The sequence below is a fragment of the Cetorhinus maximus genome, unplaced genomic scaffold, assembly GCF_964194155.1.
Source record: "Cetorhinus maximus unplaced genomic scaffold, sCetMax3.hap1.1 HAP1_SCAFFOLD_1540, whole genome shotgun sequence".
NCBI lineage: Eukaryota > Metazoa > Chordata > Chondrichthyes > Lamniformes > Cetorhinidae > Cetorhinus > Cetorhinus maximus.
Window position 1 is genome coordinate 40,001 of NW_027597480.1, and position 14,744 is coordinate 54,744.

The 14,744-nt window shown below is 56.4% G+C and overlaps 1 protein-coding gene across 1 annotated transcript in view; it reads left to right on the forward strand.

Moving 5' to 3' along the window:
* Nucleotides 1–6,749, forward strand: part of scnm1 (sodium channel modifier 1) — a 24,320-nt gene extending 17,571 nt beyond the window's left edge. Inside the window, exons 6-8 of the mRNA XM_078536792.1 lie at nt 1,833–2,032; nt 5,868–5,994; nt 6,584–6,749. Of these exons, the coding sequence (XP_078392918.1) occupies nt 1,833–2,032; nt 5,868–5,994; nt 6,584–6,683 (427 nt within the window). The 3' untranslated portion in view covers nt 6,684–6,749. The remainder of the gene's footprint in view (nt 1–1,832; nt 2,033–5,867; nt 5,995–6,583) is intronic.
* Nucleotides 6,750–14,744: the final 7,995 nt, after the last annotated feature.

Here is a 14,744-nt window from a genome sequence, read left to right on the forward strand (position 1 = left end):
TTTTTTTTTGACGTGTAATCACTTGTAGGGAAACGCGGCAGCCCATTTGTGCACAGCAAGATCCCACAAACAGCGAGGTGACAATGACCCCTGATCGTGGGGAGGCAGCGGTACTGTCACTGGACCTGGTGACCCGGAAGACCCAGGGGGTATTGCTTCTGGGGACAAAAAACCCCCCCAAAAAAAGCTGGGAAAACTCGGCGGGTCTGACAGCGTCTGCGGAGAGGGACACGGTTGACGTTTCAAGTCCGTGTGACTCTTCGTCAGAACGAAGACGTATAGGAATGAGGTGAAATATAAGCTGGTAGAGGAGGGTGGGACAGGTAGAGCTGGATAGGGGGCAGTGATAGGCGGAGGTCAAGAAGAGACTGCCAAAGATGTCACAGACAAAAGGACAAAGGGGTGTTGACGGTGGTGATGTTATCTAAAGGATGTGCTAATAATTGGATATCACCACTGATCATTGGTCAACACCCCTTTGTCCTTTTGTCTGTGACATCTTTGGCAGTCTCTTCTTGGCCTCCGCCTATCACTGGCCCTCTATCCAGCTCTACCTGTCCCACCCACCCCCCCTTCGACCAGCTTATATTTCATCTCATTTCTATACGTCCTAGTTCTGACAAGGAGTCACACGGAGTCCATAAGACATAGGAGCAGAAATTAGGCCATTCGGCCCATCGAGTCTGCTCCGCCATTCGACCATGGCTGATAAGTTTCTCAACCCCATTCTCCCGCCTTCTCCCCGTCACCTTTGATACCCCCTTACCAATCCAGAACCTATCCATCTCGGTCTTAAATACACTCGATGACCTGGCCTCCACAGCCTTCTGTGGCGATGAATTCATCACGTCAACTGTGTTCCTCTCCGCAGACGCTGTCAGACCTGCTGAGTTTTTCCAGCTATTTTTGTTTCTTGTTCCAGATTTCCGCAGCATTTTGCTTTTACTTTTACCACTCTGGGGGAACTTTGGTTTGAATCCCACGGCGGCAAGAGGGTGAAATTTGAATTCAATGAATAGAAATCTGGAATTTAAAAGTTTGATGGTGACCCACGAAGCCATTGCCGACTGGTGTAAAAACCCGCCTGGTTCACGATAGGAAATCGGCCCTCCTTACCCGGGTCTGGCCTACACATGACTCCAGGCCCACAGCCACGTGGTTGACTCTTAAACTGCCCCCCCTCAACAATTAGGGACGGGCAACAGATGTGGGCCTAGCCCGAATAAACAAAAAAGCTTTTTGCTTTTTTTAATAATGTCGGCCGTTGTTTGAGAGAGAAATATCGGCCCCAAGACACCAGGAAGAACTCCCAACCTCCCCCCCCCACAAACACAGGCACACCCTCCATTCGTATGAGAAGGCAGAGGAGGGCCTCGGTCAACACCTCATTCCAAAGATGGTACCTACGACAGTGCGGCCCTCCCTCAGTAGGGGCCACGGGGAGCGTCGACCTGGCCCAGAAGGAAAAAAAACACATATTCGGACTCTTATTTCCCAGTTTTTACTGTTTTTTCCCTTCTGGGGGAGTTTTGGGCTCGAACCTTCTGACTCCAGCTGTGAGAGAACCACCCCACTGACACGTGGCTGTCAAGTAAAAACAGAATCTGGCCCTTCCCCTCTGCACCCGTTGCCACAAAATGGCTGCCGCCTTGGCACAAAATGGCCAACTTGGCTGAAAATGGCCACCGTGTGAGCACAAAATGGCCGCCGCGCTCGTCCACAAATCAGTCAGTGCCCTCAATCGATGCCGATTTGCTGGGAAGCCCCTATCAAGACACGATGTTGGAGCATGTTGTGGCACCCGCTGATGGTTTTTTTTTGGACTTTCTCAGGCCCAGGAGTGATGACCATACCGCCACGCCTGGCCACAGCAAGACGACGCCCTCAAACTGGCAGTCACCAGCGGGAGGCGTCACCGAGCTACCAAGGGTCGCCGAAGGGAGCTGGACTACAGACACACAGCCTACAACGTCGCTGCAGGCCGAGGAGCACAAGCAGGCAGATAACGCAAATGTAGCTACGTCCGGGAGAAGTGAGCACAGAGTCAGTCTGGGGGTGCGATGTTACAAACTCCATTTAAACATTTCCATCCTTGTTTTCAAATCCATCCATGGCCCCCTCAACCCTCCCTATCTCTGTAACCTCCTCCAGCCCCCTCAACCCTCCCTATCTCTGTAACCCTCCTCCAGCCCCTACACCCCTCCCTATCTCTGTAACCTTCTCCAGCCCCTACACCCCTCCCTATCTCTGTAACCTCCTCCAGCCCTTACACCCCTCCCTATCTCTGTAACCTCCCCAAGACCCCTACACCCCTCCCTATCTCTGTAACCTCCTCCAGCCCCTACACCCCTCACTATCTCTGTAAACTCCTCCAGCCCCTACACCCCTCCCTATCTCTGTAACTTCCTCCAGCCCTTACACCCCTCCCTATCTCTGTAACGTCCTCCAGCCCCTACACCCCTCCCTATCTCTGTAACATCCCCCAGACCCCTACACTCCTCCCTATCTCTGTAACCTCCCCCAGACCCCTAAACCCCTCCCTATCTCTGTAACCTCCTCCAGCCCCTACGCCCCTCCCTATTTCTGTAACCTCCTCCAGCCCCTACACCCCTCCCTATCTCTGTAACCTCCTCTAGCCTCTTCACCCCTCCCTATCTCTGTAACCTCCTCCAGCCCCTACACCCCTCCCTATCTCTGTAACCTCCTCCAGACCCTACAACCCTCCCTATCTCTGTAACCTCCTCCAGCCCCTACTCCCCTCCCTATCTCTGTAACCTCCTCCAGCCCCTACACCCCTCCCTATCTCTGTAACCTCCTCCAGCCCCTACACCCCTCCCTATCTCTGTAACCTCCTCCAGCACCTACACCCCTCCCTATCTCTGTAACCTCCTCCAGCCTCTACACCCCTCCCTATCTCTGTAACCTCCTCCAGCCCCTACACCCCTCCCTATCTCTGTAACCTCCTCCATCCGCTACTCCCCTCCCTATCTCTGTAACCTCCTCCAGCCCCTACACCCCTCCCTATCTCTGTAACCTCCTCCAGCCCCCACACCCCTCCCTATCTCTGTAACCTCCTCCAGCCCCTACACCCCTCCCTATCTCTGTAACCTCCTCCAGCCCCTACACCCCTCCCTATCTCTGTAACCTCCTGCAGCCCCTACACACCTCCCTATCTCTGTAACCTCCTCCAGCCCTTACACCCCTCACTATCTCTGTAAACTCCTCCAGCCCCTACACCCCTCCCTATCTCTGTAACTTCCTCCAGCCCCTACACCCCTCCCTATCTCTGTAACCTCCTCCAGCCCTACACCCCTCCCTATCTCTGTAACATCCCCCAGACCCCTATACCCCTCCCTATCTCTGTAACCTCCCCCAAACCCCTAAACCCCTCCCTATCTCTGTAACCTCCTCCAGCCCCTACGCCCCTCCCTATCTCTGTAACCTCCTCCAGCCCCTACACCCCTCCCTATCTCTGTAACCTCCTCCAGCCCCTACACCCCTCCCTATCTCTGTAACCGCCTCCAGCCCCTACACCCTTCCCTGTCTCTGTAACCTCCTCCAGCCCCTACACCCCTCCCTATCTCTGTAACCCCCTCCAGCCCCCACACCCCTCCCTATCTCTGTAACCTCCTCCAGCCCCTACACCCCTCCCTATCTCTGTAACCTCCTCCAGCCCCTACACCCCTCCCTATCTCTGTAACCTCCTCCAGCCTCTACACCCCTCCCTATCTCTGTAACCTCCTCCAGCACCTACACCCCCTCCCTATCTCTGTAACCTCCTCCAGCCCCTACGACCCTCCCTAACTTCAGCTGCCTGGGGCCCTCTCTCTCTCTAAGATCCTCCTTAAAACCGACCTCTCTGTCTGAGCTTTTGGACACCCTGTCCCTAATATCTCCTCAGGAGGCTCAGGGTCAGATTCTGTCTGATAACACGTGTGAATGGCCTTGGGATGTTTTACTGTGTTGAAGGCGCTATGTAGATGCAAGTTGAACTCCTGTGAACAGGGGCCTGGAGCCCAGAGGGGATCCTGGCTGACCCCTCAGGTGTAGATAGCCTCCCCTCATAGTATTGGGGAGGGAGGAGTTTACAGGAGAGGCAGGAACTGAGACCCTTCGCTACATGATCACTGTGTGGATATCGTTGACTGTTACAGCGCAGGAGGAGGCTATTCGGCCCATCGTGCCAGTGCCAGCTCTGCAATGAGTCCCCCTTCCCCCCGCCCCCCCCTCTCTCACCGCCCTCCTGCAAGCGTTTCCTATTTAATCAGGTTTACTCTTGTTGCCTCCATTTCCTTATCCCCAAAAGATTGGGAACTCCCCACCCCGGTCAATCCTGAAAGACTTTTAACAACACGATTAAAGATGGGAACAGGAGAAGGCCATTCGGTCCCTCAAGCTCGTTCCCCCATTCAGTACGATTGTGGCTGACCCCCTTGTCTCAGTTCCGCTTTCCCGCCCTATCCCTAGATTCCCCAAAAATCTCTCGATCTCAGTCTTGAACCTACTCAACGACTGAGCACCCGCAGCTCTCTGGGGGGGTTAGGGAATTCCAAAGATTCACCTCCCTCCCAGTGAAGGAATTTCTCCTCATCTCAATGCAAAATGGCCGCCTCCTTATCCTGTGTCCATGACCCCGTGTTCTAGACTCTTCAGCCTTGGGTGGGGGACACAGCCTCTCAGCATCGACCCTGTCAAACCCTCTCAGAACCTTTCACGTTTCAATGAGATCACCTCTCCTTCTTCTAAACTCCAGGGATTGTAGACCGAATCTACTCAATCTCTCCTCATATGATAATCCCCCTCAGAACAGGATGCTTTTCCTGATCTATCCATTCGGAAAACCCCTTGTCTGTTAAGATAAAAGCAAAAAAACTGCGGATGCTGGAAACCCAAAACAAAAATAAAAACACCTGGAAAAGCTCAGCAGGTCTGACAGCATCTGCGGAGAGGAGCACATACTTGCTTACCAATCTTCATACGCTATCGTGGAATGTGGGTGTGTGTGTGAGAGCATGCGTTTGTGTGTGTCTGTCTGTGTGTGCGCGCATGTTTGTTATGTGCACGTGTGTGTGTGCGCGCGCATGTGTGGGAGTGAGTGTGTGTAGTGTGCCAGTGAGAGAGTGTGTTGTCTGTCTGAGTGTGTGAGAGAGGGTGAGAGCATGCGGGAGAGGGTGAGGGTGTGTGGAAGAGGGTGGGTGCGTGTGGGAGAGGGTGGGTGCGTGTGGGAGAGGGTGGGTGCGTGTGGGAGAGGGTGGGTGCGTGTGGGAGAGGGTGGGTGCGTGTGTGAGAGGGTGGGTGGGTGTGGGAGAGGGTGGGTGCGTGTGGGAGAGGGTGGGTGCGTGTGGGAGAGGGTGGGTGCGTGTGGGAGAGGGTGGGTGCGTGTGGGAGAGGGTGGGTGCGTGTGGGAGAGGGTGGGTGCGTGTGGGAGAGGGTGGGTGCGTGTGGGAGAGGGTGGGTGCGTGTGGGAGAGGGTGGGTGCGTGTGGGAGAGGGTGGGTGGGTGTGGGAGAGGGTGGGTGCGTGTGGGAGAGGGTGGGTGCGTGTGGGAGAGGGTGGGTGGGTGTGGGAGAGGGTGGGTGCGTGTGGGAGAGGGTGGGTGCGTGTGGGAGAGGGTGGGTGCGTGTGGGAGAGGGTGGGTGCGTGTGGGAGAGGGTGGGTGCGTGTGGGAGAGGGTGGGTGGGTGTGGGAGAGGGTGGGTGGGTGTGGGAGAGGGTGGGTGGGTGTGGGAGAGGGTGGGTGCGTGTGGGAGAGGGTGGGTGCGTGTGGGAGAGGGTGGGTGCGTGTGGGAGAGAGAGAGAGAGAGAGTGCGGGCGCGTGCAGGAGTGTCTGTGGCCTTTCTCAGTCGATCATCTCTTTGCCACCTCGCAGGGTCCCATGTGGAACGGGCGGCGGGCACCAAGAAGAAAGGCAGGAGGAAGTCCCAGGCCACCCCGCCACCAGCTCCCGCTGACCCAGAGAAACAGAAACTGGCCGAGCATTACCTGAAGCTCAGGAGGTGAGTCACTGTCACCAACAATCACTGCATTGTCAGCAAGAGAGGTGCATTTCACTAGCGCCTTCCCCCACCTCGGGACGTCCCAAAGCGCATCACACCCAGCGGAGTTACCCGTATTGAAGCGCCGTCTCTGTTCGAAGGTGGGACGCGCGGCAGCCGATTCGCGCACAGCAAGATCCCACGCACAGCAAACCCAGATCATCCGGTTTTTTTTTAAGTGATACTGGCCGAGGGATAAACACTGGGTCCCAGGACAACCCCCCCACCCTGCCCCCCCACTCTCCGCTCTCCTTCCAATCGCGGCGGCGGGATCTTTTACATCTCATCCTGAGAGACAGCGCCTCTGACAGTGCTGCACTCCCTCGGTACCACTGCCGGACCCTGAGAGTACTCCCAGTGGCTGTGAAGGTCCGTGGGATGGCCAGAGGCGACGGAAGACACTATGTCCACCTCCCTGACCCACCCCTGCCCGATGCAACCCAAAAATCCCGAACGTTTTGGCCGGGATCCGTTTTTTTATTTCCCTGCCGTCGGCCTTTTTCCTGTATCGTCACGTGTGTCTCTCTCTCTCTCTCTCTCCCTGTCTCAGCGCCGGGTGGATTCCAGACGGCTGCGGGCGATGGACCCGGGACGAGGCGGCCGAATTCGATTCGGACGAAGAGGAGCCCCCTCCGCTCCCGCTGCCCTGAAGGTCCCCGGGGAAGAATCCCGGCCCAGCCTGCTGGACCCTGCGTGCGTCTCCCTCCCTCCCTCCCTCCCTCCCCCCGGAGTCGAGCTCCGCAACGCCCTCGGGTCAAGTAACGCGACCGGACGGAGGGAAGGTACCGCAGCGTCGCGTTTCAGGCCGGACTGGGAACATATTCGGGGTGTGGGGGTGGGGAGGGGAGGTCTGCGCACCCCTCAACAAAACCAGCGGGGCTCTCACAGCACAGAGGGAGGCCGTTCTGCCCCTCACGCCCCTGCTAGCAGTTCAAAAGAGCTACCCAATTAGTCCCACTCCCCCTCCTCGGTCGCACTCTCTCCCCCCATCGCCCGGCAAACTTTTCCCCTTCCGGTATTTATCCGATTCCCCCCCTTTTGAAAGTTCCTATTGAATCTGCTTCCACCGCCCTTTCAGGCAGCGCCTTCCAGATCACAACAACTCCCTGTGTTTATAAAATAAACTCTCCTCCTCTCCCCCTCTGGTTCTTTCCCCGATTCTCTTCAATCTGTGTCCCCCTCTGGTTACCGACCCTCCTGCCCAGTGGAAACAGTTTCTCCTTATTTACTCTGTCCAAAACCCCCCTTCCTGATTCCGAACGCCTCGATTCAATCTCACCCCTTAACCTTCTCCGCTCTGAGGAGAATCTCGGGGAAGGGGAGGGGGGAGGGGGGAGGGGGAGGGAGGGCACCCCTGCCCAACCTGTGGAGTCCAACCAACGTGCGGAGTGAAGGGGAGAGAAGGGGGGGGGGGTCCACCTGCTGATCGGGAGAGGGGAATCCAAGGAGGAGAGTCTTCCCCACCACCCTGGATTGCCCACTCCCCAGGCACACCCCCCCCACCCCCAATCTTTGCTCAGGTGTAATTCAATACCACCCAACCTCACCGCCCAAGTTGCCGGCAGCTGTACCCCTCGCGTTCCGCCCGGCTGATGAACTGTGTTGGGCATCACCAAGCCCGCCCTTGCTCCCCGTTTCACCCCCACCCCCGCCGAGCGCTCCCACACAGACTATCACGTGGCCGGGGAACGGGAACAGGAGCCCCGGCCGCTGATATCGTTTTCCCCTCCGCTGCCCGGTCCCTCGGGAGAAGCTGTGGTCAGTTAGGGGAACAGCACCTGCCCCCCACCTCCACCCCCACCTTCCCTCCCCTCCCCCTCTCCCCCTCCCCTCCTCTCTCACCTCACACGCCGCCCACCAGTGGCGATCAGCTCATTCAGCACAGATGCGCCGGGCGCTTCACCCTCCGAGGAGACCCCCCCGGTTGGGTTGTAAGGGGAGCACACGTTGCTCAAGCAGGGAACCAATTGCGGTCGGAGAGGAGAGATCTGGAGGCAGCCACTGAGCGTTTGGAAAGCCGCACTTGTATCCAAATGGATATATTAAATGATCTCAGAGAATCAACTTCCATTGTACACGAGCCTTGACGTTGGTGCCTGAATTCCTTAAAACCGGCTTCTCTGACCGAGCTTTTGGTCACCTGTACCTGATATCTCCTCATCTGGCTTGGGGGTCAGATTCTGTCTAAATACGCTCCTGTGAAGCCTCCTGGGATGTTTTACAATGTTGAAGGCGCTAAATACGTGCAGGTTATGTGTCTTCGTGTGTGCTTTCAGGGTTATGTGCACGTGTGTCTGTCTGCAAGCGCGGGAGTGGGCGGGAGTGGGCGTGGGAGTGCGGGCGTGGGTGGGAGCGCAGGAGTGGGCAGGAGCGGGCGTGGGTGCCCGCAAGGGAGTGGGCGTGGGAGTGGGCGGGAGTAGGTGGGCGCGCGCATTCCCGTGTGTGTGTGTTTGTGTGTCTGTCTGTCTGTGTGTGTGTCTGTGTGTGTGTCTGTCTGTCTGTGTGTCTGTATCTGTGTGTGTGTGTGTCTGTCTGTGTGTGTATGTCTGTCTGTGTGTGTGTCTGTCTATGTGTGTCTGTCTATGTGTGTGTGTGTCTGTGTGTGTGTGTCTGTCTGTGTGTCTGTCTGCGTGTGTGTCTGTCTGTGCGTCTGTCTGTGTGTGTATGTCTGTGTCTGTGTGTGTCTGTCTGTGTGTGTGTCTGTGTGTGTCTGTCTGTGTGTGTGTCTGTCTGTGTGTGTGTCTGTGTGTGTGTCTGTCTGTGTGTGTGTGTGTGTATGTCTGTGTCTGTCTGTGTGTGTCTGTCTGTGTGTGTGTCTGTGTGTGTATGTGTCTGTGTGTGTATGTCTGTGTCTGTCTGTGTGTGTGTGTGTCTGTGTGTGTGTGTGTGTGTGTCTGTCTGTGTGTGTGTCTGTCTGTGTGTGTGTCTGTCTGTGTGTGTGTGTCTGTCTGTGTGTGTGTGTCTGTCTGTGTGTGTGTGTTATACTGTTTACGTGCCTGTCCCCCATCTGCCTTGAAGGAACTGAAACCAGATTCTTATCCCCCTCCGAGGTTCTTGGCCAAACATGGCTTTAAATTATTTTTATCCCATGGGAATCGGAGCTGTCGCAGGCACCAAGCTCTCCGGTTACTAATCCCGTCCCCAGCCTTGGCGATCAGTGACCTGGGCCCATCTGATGTCTGCCCTCCTCAGGAGGTAGCTTTAGGATTTGACCCTGTCTGTGCATTTGTCACTAGAGCTGGTGGGGGTACTGGGGGGGGGGTGGTGGGCAGGTGGTGCTTCTATTTTTCCCTCAGAATTAAAGCAGGGCAGCACCGGGAAGTAGCCATGATGCCTCCCGTTGTCAAACAGCCCACCGTTAAGTCCAGGGCTCCATGGACCACCCCTACCCCGCCCTTCAGAACGGTTCCTGCAGGGCACTCCACCTCAGGGGGCTCCGGGTCACCGTCTCATCTGAAAGACGGCACCTCCGGCAGCACGGCACTCCCTCGGCTGGGGAGGGGGTGGGGGGAGGGGGTCGGCCCAGATTATGGGGAGTCGGGAGCGGCCTTTGAACCTTCTGATGGAGGGGCGGTGAGGAGAGGGGGCAGTCTCCCCGATCACCCCAGCTAGAACCGGCCAATGAGGGAAGGAGAGGGAGGAATAGTTAACTTTATTGGACAAGATGGCAGGCAATGTCACTGCAACTGAGCCTCCTTTTAGAGAGAGACCAAGGTGACAGACCCTGGTGTGAAAGCGCACAGCAGCTTGGATTACACTTGCTGCTGAGCTCAGCGGAGAGAGGGAGAGGGAGAGAGAGAGAGAGAGAGGGAGAGGGAGAGAGAGTGAGAGTGAGAGACAGAGAGGGAGAGAGAGTGAGAGAGAGAGTGAGAGAGAGAGTGAGAGAGACGGAGAGAGAGACGGAGAGGGAGAGACGGAGAGGGAGAGACGGAGAGGGAGAGACGGAGAGGGAGAGACGGAGAGGGAGAGACGGAGAGGGAGAGACGGAGAGGGAGAGACGGAGAGGGAGAGAGGGAGAGGGAGAGAGGGAGAGACGGAGAGGGAGAGACGGAGAGGGAGAGACGGAGAGGGAGAGACGGAGAGGGAGAGACGGAGAGGGGGAGACGGAGAGGGGGAGACGGAGAGGGGGAGACGGAGAGGGGGAGACGGAGAGGGAGAGACGGAGAGGGAGAGAGGGAGAGGGAGAGAGGGAGAGACGGAGAGGGAGAGACGGAGAGGGAGAGACGGAGAGGGGGAGACGGAGAGGGGGAGACGGAGAGGGGGAGACGGAGAGGGGGAGACGGAGAGGGGGAGACGGAGAGGGGGAGACGGAGAGGGGGAGACGGAGAGGGGGAGACGGAGAGGGGGAGACGGAGAGGGGGAGACGGAGAGGGGGAGACGGAGAGGGAGAGACGGAGAGGGAGGGAGGGAGAGGGAGGGAGGGAGAGGGAGGGAGGGAGAGGGAGAGGGAGAGGGAGAGGGAGAGGGAGAGTGAGAGTGAGAGAGAGAGTGAGAGAGAGAGTGAGGGAGAGAGAGAGGGAGAGAGAGAGGGAGAGAGAGAGAGGGAGGGGGAGAGGGAGAGAGAGAGAGAGGGAGAGAGAGGGAGAGAGAGAGGGAGACACGGAATTCAGACCATCTTTGGAATGTTGGCCACCAATAGATTCTTCACTTCATCGCAGAGGAGCCCCCATCCTACCCTTTGCCCGGGTAACCCCCCACCCCAGTCATCGCTAAGTGCGGGCGCAGACCCAACCTGCCTTCGAGCCCGGGCGGCCTCTGACCTCAACAAGGCAACTGCTTCCCTAACGGAAAACAGAAAGTGCTGGAAGATCTCAGCAGGTCGGACAGCACCCGTGGAGAGAGAAAGACAGAGAACGTTCCCCTCCCCACCCCCAGTCACTCCTCTTCAGAGCTGAAGAAGAGTCATATGGGCTGGAAATGTTAACTCTGTGTCTCTCTCTCTCTCTCCGCAGGCGATGTCAGACCTGCTGAGTTTTTCCAGCTATTTGCTGTTTTTTTGTTTCAGATTTCCAGCATCCGCAGTATTTTGCTTTTATCCACAATCCCAGCGAGAGCGTTTCCCATCGCTCCGCCATTGGCGGCCGTGCCTTCAGCTGCCTGGGGGGCCCTGAGCTCTGGAATTCCCTCCGTAAACCTCTCCGCCTCTCTCTCTCTCTCCTCCTTAAAGACGCTCCTTAAAACCGACCTCTATAACCGAGCTTTCCCATCCCCGATGTCTCCTCACGCGGCCTTGGGGGGGATCAGGTTTCCTCCGATGACGCTCCCTGTGCAAAGCTTTACGCGTCGGTCCACGCGGGAGGGAAGTAACGGGCATTGTGCTTTTGTGAACGCGCGTCGGGAACCACTCGAACGCCGCACCGAGCCGCCGATTGGGCTGTGGTATTTAACGCACAGCACGATCCCAAAGGAGCGCCACAAGAGGATCGACCGATGCGTGTGTGTGTTCACTGAGGGTGGAATGTTGGCCCCGATAGTGGGAGAACTCCCTGCACGTCTATTAATAACTCTGCGGGATCTTATACATCACCCGATTCAGCAGCAGAGACCTCCTGTTCAGGGTGTGCTGAACATGGCAACTCTTTCAGCTCAGAGACATGGGTGCAATCAACTGAGGGAGCTCACAAGACATAGATACAGAGTAAAGCTTCCTCTACACCGTCCCCATCAAACACTCCCAGGGCAGGTACAGCACGGGGTTAGATACAGAGTAAAGCTCCCTCTACACTGTCCCCATCAAACACTCCCAGGACAGGTACAGCACGGGGTTAGATACAGAGTAAAGCTCCCTCTACACCATCCCCATCAAACACTCCCAGGACAGGGACAGCACGGGGTTAGATACAGAGTAAAGCTCCCTCTACACCGTCCCCATCAAACTCTCCCAGGACAGGTACAGCACGGGGTTAGATACAGAGTAAAGCTCCCTCTACACCATCCCCATCAAACACTCCCAGGACAGGTACAGCACGGGGTTAGATACAGAGTAAAGCTCCCTCTACACCGTCCCCATCAAACACTCCCAGGACAGGTACAGCACGGGGTTAGATACAGAGTAAAGCTCCCTCTACACCATCCCCATCAAACACTCCCAGGACAGGTACAGCACGGGGTTAAATACAGAGTAAAGTTCCCTCTACACTGTCCCCATCAAACACTCCCAGGACAGGTACAGCACGGGGTTAGATACAGAGTAAAGCTCCCTCTACACCGTCCCCATCAAACACTCCCAGGGCAGGTACAGCACGGGGTTAGATACAGAGTAAAGCTCCCTCTACACTGTCCCCATCAAACACTCCCAGGACAGGTACAGCACGGGGTTAGATACAGAGTAAAGCTCCCTCTACACCATCCCCATCAAACACTCCCAGGACAGGTACAGCACGGGGTTAGATACAGAGTAAAGCTCCCTCTACACCGTCCCCATCAAACACTCCCAGGACAGGTACAGCACGGGGTTAGATACAGAGTAAAGCTCCCTCTACACTGTCCCCATCAAACACTCCCAGGACAGGTACAGCACGGGGTTAGATACAGAGTAAAGCTCCCTCTACACCGTCCCCATCAAACACTCCCAGGGCAGGTACAGCACGGGGTTAGATACAGAGTAAAGCTCCCTCTACACTGTCCCCATCAAACACTCCCAGGACAGGTACAGCACGGGGTTAGATACAGAGTAAAGCTCCCTCTACACCGTCCCCATCAAACACTCCCAGGACAGGGACAGCACGGGGTTAGATACAGAGTAAAGCTCCCTCTACACCGTCCCCATCAAACACTCCCAGGACAGGTACAGCACGGGGTTAGATACAGAGTAAAGCTCCCTCTACACCGTCCCCATCAAACACTCCCAGGACAGGTACAGCACGGGGTTAGATACAGAGTAAAGCTCCCTCTACACCGTCCCCATCAAACACTCCCAGGACAGGTACAGCACGGGGTTAGATACAGAGTAAAGCTCCCTCTACACCTTCCCCATCAAACACTCCCAGGACAGGTACAGCACGGGGTTAGATACAGAGTAAAGCTCCCTCTACACCGTCCCCATCAAACACTCCCAGGACAGGTACAGCACGCGGTTAGATACAGAGTAAAGCTCCCTCTACACTGTTCCCATCAAACACTCCCAGGACAGGTACAACACGGGGTTAGATACAGAGTAAAGCTCCCTCTACACTGTCCCCATCAAACACTCCCAGGGCAGGTACAGCACGGGGTTAGATACAGAGTAAAGCTCCCTCTACACTGTCCCCATCAAACACTCCCAGGACAGGTACAGCACGGGGTTAGATACAGAGTAAAGCTCCCTCTACACCGTCCCCATCAAACACTCACACGACAGGTACAACAAGGGGTTAGATACAGAGTAAAGCTCCCTCTACACTGTCCCCATCAAACACACCCAGGACAGGTACAGCACGGGGTTAGATACAGAGTAAAGCTCCCTCCACACCGTCCCCATCAAACATTCCTAGGGCAGTGAGTGAGTTTGTGCTACATTGTACATTGTATTTGTAATCTAAGCCATTGGGTGAACACTGTGTACAACACATTGCCAAACTGTCTCGCTTGTCTTCATATGACTAATCCCGAGTCAGCGATTGTCTTGGGACCGAAATGTCTGACTCATTACAAAATTATGTAGTCCAATTGGTTAACTGCGCACACAGGCAAATGACAAATATATGTCATAATCGCTTGTCAGTGTATTCCTCTTACGCAAGGTCACTGACCCTCAGTCCCACATAACCACCAATGGGCCTCGAGAGCCATCTTCATATGGCCTGCTATTCGGCTGCAGGAAGCATCACAGCCAAACGCACACTCCTGTCATAGCTTCACCTGTCCAACCACTTTTTCACTGGCTACAATGCGAGGTGAAGCATGCATCTCTGTAGCGCCTATCACCACCTCAGGACGTCCCAATGTGCTTCACGTTTTTTGTTTTTGAAATGTAATCACTTAGGCCAGGAGACTGAGGCTTCGAGTCCCCAGTGCAGGGACTCGAGATTCAAAATCCAGGCTGACGCTCCTAAGTGCTGGTACTGAGGGAGAGCCGCATTGTCGGAGGGTCAGTACTGAGGGAGAGCCGCATTGTCGGAGGGTCAGTACTGAGGGCGCGCCGCACTGTCGGAGGGTCAGTACTGAGGGCGCGCCGCACTGTCGGAGGGTCAGTACTGAGGGAGCGCCGCACTGTCGGAGGGTCAGTACTGAGGGAGAGCCGCACTGTCGGAGGGTCAGTACTGAGGGAGCGCCGCACTGTCGGAGGGTCAGTACTGAGGGCGCGCCGCACTGTCGGAGGGTCAGTACTGAGGGAGTGCTGCACTGTCGGAGGGTCAGTACTGAGGGAGCGCCGCACTGTCGGAGGGTCAGTACTGAGGAAGCGCCGCACTGTCGGTGATGCCGCCTCTCGGATGAGACATTGGCCGGGATTTTCGGACCCGCCTCGGGCGAGGCGGTGCCCCAGCCAGAAGTCCACTGACCAGAAGATCCTGGCGTCAGGCGGGTGTTTAAAATCCCACCCATTAAAGCAAGGCCGCTGTCTGCCCCCTCGGGTGGGTGTAAAAGATCCCCCGGCCGCTATAGGAAGAAGAGCAGAGTGTCGAGCTGTCCCTGGTGTCCTGGGGCCAATATCTATCCCTCCGCTTGCTGGGTGTAAACTGGCTGCCTCGCTTGTAACAACAGGGACCACACTCGTCGGGTGTTGAGCACTT